Consider the following 11,709-nt stretch of genomic DNA (forward strand, 5'->3'; position numbering starts at 1 on the left):
AAATCTCCCTCTTTCTTTTTGCATTTCCAACAGGTCTTATCCCCGGTTTTATACATTTTAGCTAATTTTGTTGGGGTGATGTACCAGCGGTACATCATCTTTTCCATGTTTTCTCGGAGTCCGACACACGCTGAAAATTTCATATCCTTATTCCATAGTTTTTTCCATCTTTCATAGTCTAGGGGGTATCCTAAGTCTATGGCCCACTTGATCATGACCTCTTTGACCTCCTCATCCATGGTGTCCCAGTCTAGTAGTTGGTTGTACATTTTGGTTAAGAGTTTAGACTTCCCTTCTATTATTTCTAGCTGGAACTTAGACTTGTTCTTACTCATTCCGGCTTTTTTATGTTCATTCCATAAGGAATTAATTTGATGGAAATTTAAAGACGCCTGCTTTTTGGGAGAAAAGCAATGACAAACCTAGACAGCATCTTAAAAAGCAGAGACATCACCTTGCCAACAAAGGTCCGTAAAGCTATGGTTTTCCCAGTAGTGATGTATGGAAGGGAAAGCTGGACCATAAAGAAGGCTGATCACCGAAGAATTGATGCCTTCGAATTATGGTGCTGGAGGAGACTCTTGAGAGGACAGATCGTGATGCTGAGGCTCCAATACTTTGGCCACCTCATGAGAAGAGAAGACTCCCTGGAAAAGACCCTGATGTTGGGAAAGATGGAGGGCACAAGGAGAAGGGGACGACAGAGGACGAGATGGTTGGACAGGGTTCTCAAAGCTACCAGCATGAGTTTGACCAAACTGCGAGAGGCAGTGGAAGACAGGAGTGCCTGGTGTGCTCTGGTCCATGGGGTCACGAAGAGTTGGACACGACTAAACGACTAAACAACAACAAGACCCCTAGATCCTTTTCGCATGTCCTTGGCTCTGGCTCCCCCTACTGTTGGGCTCCCGACCTGTTGCAACGCACACCAGGCACTGCTGGTTGAAAACAAACTACAGTAATGTAAGCTGGTGAGAGAGAAGAAATGCTGATCACTACAATTTACTCAAATAAACAGAATGAGTGTGAGCTGACTCAGAAAGAGGAAATGGATTTTGGTCTCCATTTAGAAAGAAAAACCCAGCAACAAAGGTCTTCTGCTGGGAACTTCCCTCTGGTTCAAGGCTGAAATTTGCCAGTCAGCCTCCAGAGTCTGCATGCTTTTCTCTTCCTGCTCTGCTTCGATGAAGACAGCAACTGGCACAGCCATGCTGAAGCTGGCCATGAACTACAGCCTGGGACTCGCTCTGCTCTTGATCTTCATTTTGCCCATGCAAACCGTGGGGGGCTTAAAGTGTGCCCAGAATGAATACCCGCTTTGGAACTCGAAGTGCTGCAGGAAATGTCCAGCAGGTAACTTAAGGCTGAAGGTAGGGTGTCAGGTGGTTGCCAAAGTCAGGTGGATGCTGTTGGACCCCAACTCTCTCGCATCAACCCCCAACCAGTTCGGCCCAACAGATGGGGAAGATGGGTTGTGCGATCCAACATCATCCAGGGATGTCTGGCATTTGGAGGAGCCATACGGACTAGAATGTTAGTTAGCAAAAAGGACTCCGAAACACAACAGGGGCAGGTAATCTGTGGCTCCCCAGATGTTGGGCTGCAATGTTCATCATCCCCGCAGCCAGCTTGGTTCAAGGCAACACCTGGTGGACCACAGATTCTCCAGTTGAGGTTAAATGGCAAAGTGTGTGTGTGTGTGTGTGAGAGAGAGAGAGAGAGAGAGAGAGAGAGAGAGAGAGAGAGAGAGAGAGGAAGGTTGCTTTCAGACTTGTTTATTGAGCACCCATCCTGATTTGTTTGCGGGGAGATTAGACCAGAGGTTCCCAAACTTTGGTCTTCTGGCCACCCATGCCTCACTCAGGGGATTCGCACCGCATCTGTGGATTTGCGGTTGAAGGAGGAGCTGACACACCCTTCGTGTAAAAGATCCCCATTGATTTTTTAAACTGTGTTGTTATTGCTTCTTTCATTTCTCTTCTTGCATTACGGTCTGAAGTCTATTGGAATTCAAGTTGCAATACAGTGGTAACTCAGGTTACATACGCTTCAGGTTACATACGCTTCAGGTTACAGACTCCGCTAACCCAGAAATAGTGCTTCAGGTTAAGAACTTTGCTTCAGGATGAGAACAGAAATCAGGCTCTGGCGGCGTGGCGGCAGAAGGAGGCCCCATTAGCTAAAGTGGTGCTTCAGGTTAAGAACAGTTTCAGGTTAAGTACAGAGCTCCGTAACAAATTAAGCACTTAACCTGAGGTACCACTGTACAATCAGATTCAACATCTAAGAGATGTATTTGATGCAGCAAAAATATAATGAGAAATGATACAGCATCTAGCACAGTGCACTGCAATTGGTGCAGGAGGAGAAGGGAAAGAGGGAGTGGTCCAGCAAGACCTGTAGCCATTTTTCCATGGGTGGGAAGTAGCAGTGAGAGCTGGGGAAGCACTGGATTAGACAACGCCAGGTATTTACCGAGCAATTCCTTCCGAGTTGTTTGTGGGGTGGTTAGATGTTACGTCAAGCAGATCTTTATCCCATGCCTTTCTTGTGTTTCCCCATCAGTTTCTTCATGGCAAAACCTCTGAACCTTTTATTGGAGTGGGGGGGGGGCAGGTTGCAGAAAGAAGGTTTCGTGCATAAGAGCGCCAACTATGCAACCTTTATTTGCCGGCATGTGCTTAAATCCAAAAATAGTGATAATCTGGATTACAGGGAACAGGAGGGAAGACCCTATAATGGAACGGGATTTTGGTACTCATTTATTTATTGCAATGCACTCTTTGTGGGGCTGCAGTGGAAGAAGACTGAGAAACTTTGATTGGTCCCAAATTCAGCAGCCAGATTTCTGGTTAGCTTTCTGTATAGATTACCCCTGTTTTAAAATGGCTTTAGTGGCTGCCATTTCATTTCTGGGCCCAATTCAAGGTGCTCACATTGGTGTTTAAAGCCTTCCGTGGCCCAGGCCCCGAATAACTAAAAGACCATTTCCTTCCCTGCAGACCCTCTGAGTTGGTCTGAGGGGGACCCTCTTGGTAGTTCCTCCGTCCTTAGAGGTTCAGTGAGGGTAGCAGCCCAGGAGAGGGCCTTCTCTGTGGTGGCCCCTCAGTTGTGAAACTCCCTCCTCGTGGAGGTGCGCCTGGTGTCTTCACCGCAAAGCTTCCACTGAATGCTGAAGACACACCTCTTCACCCTGGCTTTTGAGGTGTACAGTATATTTTTCAGGCCCACTTTTTGTGATTCCACGTTGTTCCAGACTGTTTGGGCGAAAAGACAAGAATCCTAAACATCCAGCTACATTTGAAACGTTTGGGGATTGTTTCACCAGTGTGTGTCTCTGCCCTTCGCCCCTTTTCCTCAGCACCCCTTTTTCTTCTGTTTAGGAAAAGAGTTGGCAAAACGTTGCACGGTGTCTACCGACTCAACCTGTGAGCCATGCGACCACGGCTATTACAATGAGGGCTACACCGAATCGAGGTGCAAGCGTTGCACAACCTGCTCCAAAGGTGAGGTCCTGTTTACAGACACACACAAATGTGCCTCAGAATACGTGGGGAAATGAGCATGACTGGGAATGGGAAGAAATGAAATTGACATATCTGTTGCCCCAGAAGACAGAGTAAGGCCAGACTGAACTTCAGATGATGATGATGATGATCATCATCATCATATCTATGAGTTGGGGTGCTAAGATAGGTGCTAGACCCCTCTAATCCCAGCAAGCATTAGAATTTAATCAAGGTGTCTAATTCTTGGAATAGCCAGGCTAGCATCCTGGTGAGGCTTGGTGTGAGATAGCAAATCCCTCCCTCAAGGGCAGAGTTTGGAGTTGAAAGGGGCAGTTGCATGACTTAGAAATAAAGCAGCAAACCGGAGAGAGAGTCAGAGCAATGTTTGATTTCTGTTTGAATCCAAGGCTGCGGCTTTGGAAGAAACAAGACCCTTTTGTGGTGTTAATGCTGTGAACCCCTTCACTGCAGGCTCAGCTTGTAAATAAACCATAGATCATAAAGACACCACAGTCTCCGCTGTGCCTCATTCCAAAGGGAAACACGAACACTGGGATATTGCGCTGCTCAGAGACTGGGGTGGAATACAGCATATTATTATTTAGACTGGTGGGTTTTCTTTCAAAGAGTGGTGGATATCTTCAACAAACACACCATTATGATGTTTGAGGCAGCTTTACTTGGACATAATAACAGCAGACATTGGGGAGGTAAAGGGATAAAGGGGACGCCTGACCATTAGGTCCAGTCGTGACCGACTCTGGGGTTGCGGTGCTCATCTTGCTTTACTGGCCGAGGGAGCTGGCGTACAGCTTCCGGGTCATGTGGCCAGCATGACTAAGCCGCTTCTGGCGAACCAGAGCAGCGCACGGAAATGCCGTTTACCTTCCCGCTGGAGTGGTACCTATTTATCTACTTGCACTTTGACATGCTTTTGAACTGCTAGATTGGCAGGAGCAGGGACCAAGCAATAGTAGCTCACCCCGTTGCGGGGATTTGAACCACTGACCTTCTGATCATCAAATCCTAGGCTCTGTGGTTTAACCCACAGCGCCACCCTAGACACCGGGGAACCCCTCCCCCCCCACAAAAGGCCTGTAAATTACACAGGCTTTTATAGAGGCATTCACAGGCCTTAGCTTTACATGTGCATAGAAATTAGGTTAGGTTCTCAGAGGCAAAGCATGCTTGCTATATCAGGGTTGGACGCCTGATTCAGCGGGAAGAAATGGTGCCTACTTTCTGTCAGACTATCTCAAGGCACAGTCCTTCCTGCACAAACATTCTTGACATGTCCTTAAGACACTCTGGGTAAGGAGGTTCTCCTAAAAATATCCTATCGCACACTCATGTGCACCTCTCATCACATGTAGTCTATCTATCCCAGCATATACTATAATTCCCACTACATCTTCCGGGACCGGAATGGAGATTCAGAATCAGCCCTCCAGACTCCTAATGGGACCTTCTCTGCAAGTGCCTTACGCTCTGTCTGCTCTGAGCATAGGCTCTCAGCCAAATCCTGATCCCTGTGACCTCTTTTCTGCTGCCACTGATCTATGGCATCTTTCCCCCCAAATCTGCTTTCCACCAGATCAGGCCAGTGGTTTATCGCCTACAGGAGCAGGGAGCCTCCTTCTTTTCAGCTAGCACATCTCGTTCCATCTTCATTTTTTTCTTTTTTCTTCTACAGACAAGGGACTCCAGGAGAAGGAGTCATGCAAAACAACCTCCAACACAGTCTGCACATGCCTCCCAGGCCATTTTCCAGCCAGTGGAAATTTTGGCGAAAAGAGTGAGTACTGAGTTTTCTGAAGTCCAAGGCCGGTGGTGGCCTGTCTAAATATATTGCTAGTGGAAGCCACTTCTTGACTGTTCCTAGCCAAAGTAGGAAGTGACATGCCCAGCACGAATCCAACCTGCTCCAGTATTGCCTTATTTCTTAGGGATTTATTGCAGATATTAATATCGCACAGTTTGAAGCGACTGGATGCATAAGAACTGACTCCTTTCGGGAGAAATCATTCTCCAGACCCATAAAGATATGATTCAAAGTTTTACTGGCAGAACTTTCTTCGTAACAGAATTAAAATATCAAATGTACATAAAAAATGTCTTGTGCTGTCCAGCACATGCTCAGCATCTTACAAAATATGAAATAATTTCAACTGACCTAGAAGCAGAGGTCTGTTTCTTCCCACAGCATCCATTTCTAGCCTAGAGCTGTTTGCTCTCTCTCAGCCAGAGAGGGTCTTTCACATGTTCTTATTTCACAGAGCCTTGAGACAAAAGACACAAAGGCAACTCCTCACAAAATGGAGATTTGCAACCCAATACCTTCATCGCATGATCTAAGGTTACAACACTCACACGTTCGCTACCAAAGAACATCAATTAGTTAGTTAATAATCAACTCAGCAAGAGCTCAGAGTGCTCTTCTGGGCTTTCATAATGGGGGATAGTCCCCACGTTAAACCTTTTCACCAATACACATTTAGGCATTCTAATTTCAGTGTCAGTTATTAAACTATTAAAATTAACAGGGCTATCCACACTTACCTTTCCTCTGTACTTTGCAGGCATGAGCCAAGCACTTGTTTGTTTGTTTGTGCAGTTTTCCCCACAAAAACCTGCACCTGAATGGGAAGAAACGTTAATCCACGGAAAACCTGAATTGCTTGTTTGTTGTGATTCAGCTTTAAAGAGCAGGTTTTTGCAGTGAAAGCTCTGGAGCTTTAAAGTGTGGCCCTGTGTCTGCAAAGTGCAGGGCAAAATTAAGTGTGGACAAGCCATTAGTTTGCTTTTTAAAAACTGTTTTGTTTCTTATCATTTCAGTCTGTAAACCTTGTCCCAGTGGGCAGTTTCTCAAAAGAGGGGATGTGAAATGTCAATCTTGGCCAGAGTAAGTGTTGTCCAGCAAAAGATCATGTTTAAGGGCAGCTGATGTTGGTAGGGTCAGCAGAACTGGGATAGATAGATGACAGATAGATAGATAGATAGATAGATACTCAGATTTACATTTATTTATTACATTTATGTACATTTTCTTATAAGGAATTCTCCTCTCCCCATTTCACCCTCACAACAACCTGGTGAGGTAGATTAGGCTGAGAGACAGTGACTGGCCCAAGGTCATAACCATTTTATTTTATAAAACAAAACATATACTTGTTAATGGCAAAATAGACTTCACATGTATAAAAGCTCATAAACCTCCATAATTAAAACATATGTCAATAATAATAATAATTTTGTAGTCATTTTTATAATGACTTCAAAAGTTTTAAGTTGTTTAAAACTGTTCTAATATTGTGTTTTCATACTAATGTCATGTTTTACTTGTAATTGTAACTGCTGTAGTCTTAAACATACACACCCTCCGGTATTAAAAGTAGTAAGGCTTAGCGCCTTAGGTCGGGTACCAAGAGAATCCAATGAAGGCATTAAAATATATGCATTTAAAAACGTAATTGAACAATCCCATTAAAACAAAATATATAAAATTAAACTGGAGACTTAGGGTCATGAGATCAAGGGAACACCTGTGCAAATGGGTACATCTTTGAAAACTGGCAGAATGCCAATACAGATGGGGCCTGAATTATCCTAAAAATATTGAAATGTTGTTCTTCTTTTTTTGCTCGCACCTTTTCTCTGTGGATCCAAGAGTGACGACTGTCACACGTCAGCCTAGTTCAGAACGAGGGCGTGGTGTGTCGACTACGGACCCCACATTTACTCGCGCTGTTTCGTCCACTCGTGTGAAAGTGATGGATCCAGGAGTATCCGGAGCATTTGGACCCGAGAGCCGGAGTAAGGGGGATAAATGCTAATTCCTCTGCTAATTTCTCTTGTTCCGTTGCCTTCAATTGGGGGGTCACCAACATGGTGTCTGTAGGTGCAATGGTGCCCTTAAGGTCTTTTCCTGGTGCTCACAAAGACTCTGAGCCCCACCCCCTTGAAAATGATGCAGAGCTGAAGGAGGAAGTTAGAAATGCGACACTCTTCCCCACTTCCTTTTTCAGCTCTATGTGCTTTTCAAGGCTCAGGTTAACCCGGCTGGCTCCGCCAATCACCCAACTCACTTTTCCAAAGGATGTGTGTGTGCTCACTTTCTCTCTTTCTGTCTCTTGGGCGAAGGGAGAACCGACCAGAGGAGCTGCTCAAAAGTCCAAATGTACCCCCCAACCAAAAAATGTTGGCACCCCCGCTTCTAGTTTTCCATGGGCTCACTCTGGCCTGTACTTCATTCTTTCTCAATCCCATTTTAAAGTAGATAATCTACACATATTCTGCAAAATATACATTTCTTTAAACTTACCCCAAAATGACTTAATAGATGCAGCAATTCCAAAACATGTAGGGTTGGGCCCAGACTGTGGGTTATAGCCAATGCTACCCTACTCAGAGAAGACCCATTGAAATTAATAAATCTTAGTTAGCCATGAGTGTCATTGAGCACCTGCCCTGAAGTTATCAGACCCACTAAAGTTAATGGATATAACTTAGGGCCATTCATATTAATGTGTCTCAGTATCCATGATTAAATGGGACGCGGGTGGCGCTGTTGGTTAAACCACAGAGCCTAGGGCTTGCCGATCAGAAGGTCGGCGGTTCAAATCCCCACCATGGGGTGAGCTCCCGATGCTCGGTCCCTGCTCTTGCCAACCTAGCAGTTTGAAAGAACGTCAAAGTGCAAGTAGATAAATAGGTACCACTCCGGCGGGAACATAAATGGCATTTCCGTGCGCTGCCCTGGCTCGCCAGAAGCAGCTTAGTCATGCTGGCCACATGACCCGGAAGCTGTACACCGGCTCCCTCAGCTAATAAAGTGAGATGAGCGCCACAACCCCAGAGTCGGCCACGACTGGACCTAATGGTCAGGGGTCCATTTATCCATGATTACCAGCAATCCATGATTTATCCATGATTACCAGCAATCCTATCCATGATTACCAGCAAATAATCCCCATTGAACTAAATGGGGCTTGCTGCTGAGTCAATAAGCATAAGCTTGTATTTAGGGGCACTTTGCGCCCACTGAAACCATAGAATGGTAAGAGTTGGAAGGGGCACAAAGGGACATCTAGCCTAACCTCCCACAACAGGACTTAAGTCATGTTTCCAAACTGAATTTGGAATCTATTTCCCCTTTTTCAATCATCCACACCTTTTTTATTTTTTAATGGGGAATTCGGAACTTCTCTGAGTCACTCCGAGGTGGCATTTGGAGAGTTAACTCCTAGCTTAATAGCTGGTGCAATGAGCCCTTAAAATCTTCCCCCTGACAGCTTTAATGTTTGACCTCTCTCCTCTGTCTTTTAGTGTTGGTACTGATCATCTCCATCACTGCAGTGCTGCTTCTTGCAGTGGGAGGGGTGGCCTATTTTCTAATTTGGGGAAAATCCAAGAGGAAAAAGGTGGAGGTCAAGGCAAGGACTGAGGCGCTGTCAAGAATGCTTCAGGAAGGTATGTCCAGAGCGAGAATGAATGACACAAAAATCAAACATGTTATGTTTGCTTCATGTTACTTTCTTTCAGGTTACATCCCGTGGTGACCCGGAAGTACCGGAAAGGGTTACTTCCGGGTTTTGCCGCTCGTGCATGCGCAGAAATGCTAAATCGCGCTTCGTGCATGCGCACAAGCACCAAATCGCACCGCGCACCAGCACAGATACGGCGCTTCAGGTTGTGCTCTTTTCATGTTGCGAACGGGCCTCCAGAACGGATCCCATTTGCAACCGGAGGTACCACTGTATTTATTTATTCATTTGTTTATGTATTGCATTTACATCCCACTTTTGTCTCCAAGGAGCTCAAGGTGGCAATGCATAGTTCTCTCTTCTGCTTCCGTTTAACACCCCCCACACACACAACAACCCTGTGAGGTAGGGTAGTCTGAGAGGCAGTGACTGGCCCAAAGTCACACCCAATGAGCTTTGTGGCTGAGTGGGGGATTAGAACCCTGGTCCTAGCCTGACACTCTTAACTACTAAACCACACTGGCCATGCACTTTCTGAAACAATATGCAAACCGAAACACAGCTAGCCTTCAAAACTCCTACGGAGAGCTGCAATTCCAGGAGTAGTTTAACCGTCAACCCCTATCCTCCCAGGGAACTCTGGGAATTTCAGTTCTTTGAGGGGAGTAGCGGGTCTCCTAACAACAACCAGCACCTTTAACCAAATTACAACTCCCACAATTCTTTGGGGGCAGCCATGACAGTTTAAAGTGGTATCGCAGCACTTAAAGTGAATGTGGCTTCGGTGAAGCTTCCCAAACCTGATGTCCTTCAGAAACTGCTGGACTATAACTCCTGTCGCCTGGTTGGAGCTTTTGGAAACCAGAACCCAACAATTTATAGATGACCACCTGTTCTTTGGCTCTGATCTGGATCAGAAAGTCCATGTTCTAAGATGACCTTCTCCAGTTTTAGAAACAAGATATGCTTTCTGCTCACAGGTTTTTCCTCACACCTTATCCATACCTGATTTAAGCTGGACATCCCAGAATTACAGATGTCATTCTTGACTTCTGATTGGATCCTGGAATGTCCCTTTTTTTGGTTTGGCGCTCTGGCACGAGTGAGCTGGCTTGCGCCAGTGCACCAGAACAAAAGGGGTTCGGTTTTTGTCTCGCGCTCTGGCACTGGTCAACTGGTTCCTGCAAGAGCTCGGGACCAAAAAAACTGAAGCATCCCAATTTGGATCATCCAGATGTTGAAGCGTATGCTTACCTGTCTTCTTTGTCACGGCTAAAATGGCCGCTGTTTCTTTAATGCTTAAAAAAGCTGGGTCAGCATGAGTCAGCGGTCTGCACCAGGTTGTATATTTAGAGTGAGAAACGTTAGTTTGTTGTTGGGTTGGTTGGTTGGTTAGTGAAAGCTGGTGGTGATGTGTGTACAGTTGGTCAGTCGCTTTTGCACAAAGACTTTTAAGAATAAAAGCAGAAAGCACTCTGCAAGGATATTCTTGTGGACTCTTTTGTGCCGACAAGGGTCTGAGGACCAGGCTGAGGAGACAAAGGGAGGTCAGAACCCTTTCCTTTTTTTTTTTTTACAAACACTGACATTCTCCACCTTCACCTTTGCAATTCCCTCCTCCTCATCTTTCAGACGGAAGAAGCAGTTACCGAATTCCCATCCAGGAGGAGCAAGTCGACAGCAAATCAACCTTTGTGCAAAACTAACCTTCCCCAGGATGAAGAAGAAAAATTCGCAACTTTAGCCTCTGAGCCAGAAGTCATGGACTTCGAGATTCCCCTCCCTTTCTCCCCGGATTTGACCCCTGGTCATTCTTCCTCCCCTCCCCCCTTAACACCCCTTTTTCGTTTTATTCATATTTTAAAGCCGTGTTTCTCAGCTAGGTAGGCATATGAAGATCTTGGGTGTGTTTGTTTCAACAGCAACAACAAAGTAAATATACGTAAATAAGAAAAATCAAAAGTCACAAAATTTCAATCCATTTGAAAATTCAAAAGAACGAATTAGGGGAGCCAGGTTTGAAAGGAGTGCGGTGGGATCTTTTATTTTAGCTACAAAAAATAAAATTGAGAAACACTGCCTTAAAGCGGTATTCTAGAATGCCTGATATTGCTGGACTACAGCTCCCATTGTCCCTGGCCATTGGCCATGCTTGCTGGGGCTGATGGGAGTTGGAGTCCCAGCAACATGATTCTTCACCTCAGCCCTATAGATCTGTGTTGGCATCAGTGCCTTAAGTTACATTAAAGTGATAACAGTGCATTGTTAACGTTCAGCCGATTTGGTAGATCTAGTATTCCCCCTCCTTTAAAACAAATTCATGTCTGGAGGATAACCTCTTCCACCAGCCCCAAGGGATTCCTTCCACATTGGAAAGGTGAGCTTGGCGGCATTAGGGATATTTAGTTACCTGTATCAGGATGGACTAAGCGAGGATCCCTTTAGTAATAATAGTTCAAAAACCATCAGTAGCTTACAGTTGGGGTCGACCCATTGAAACCAATGGGAGCCAGGTTAGTCTAGAACTCAGGAATAGATTCAAGACAGCCAAAAAGAAGTACACAGCGTAATAGACTGTGGAACTCTCTCCCACAAGAGCCAGTGGTGACTTTAAAAGAGAGGAAATCCAATGAGGAGTAGGCCTTTGATGGCTACCAGCCAAAATGGCTATGTTCTTCCTCCGCTGTGAGAACAGGATCCTGTTCCAGAAGGTTCTT

The 11,709-nt window shown here is 45.4% G+C and overlaps 1 protein-coding gene across 1 annotated transcript; it reads left to right on the plus strand.

Annotated features, from left to right (window-relative positions):
* The first annotated feature begins 1,086 nt into the window (after positions 1-1,086).
* TNFRSF4 (TNF receptor superfamily member 4) lies at positions 1,087-11,451 on the plus strand. Its single transcript, XM_081201692.1, has 7 exons — positions 1,087-1,353; positions 3,384-3,506; positions 5,203-5,304; positions 6,345-6,411; positions 7,177-7,322; positions 8,835-8,978; positions 10,625-11,451. Exons 1-7 carry the CDS (start codon positions 1,158-1,160, stop codon positions 10,696-10,698), a joined length of 852 nt encoding a protein of 283 aa, XP_081057818.1. The 5' UTR covers positions 1,087-1,157; the 3' UTR covers positions 10,699-11,451.
* The last annotated feature ends 258 nt before the right edge of the window (positions 11,452-11,709 follow it).

The sequence above is a fragment of the Podarcis bocagei genome (assembly GCF_964188305.1).
Source record: "Podarcis bocagei genome assembly, chromosome: 7".
NCBI classification, from domain to species: Eukaryota; Metazoa; Chordata; class Lepidosauria; order Squamata; family Lacertidae; genus Podarcis; species Podarcis bocagei.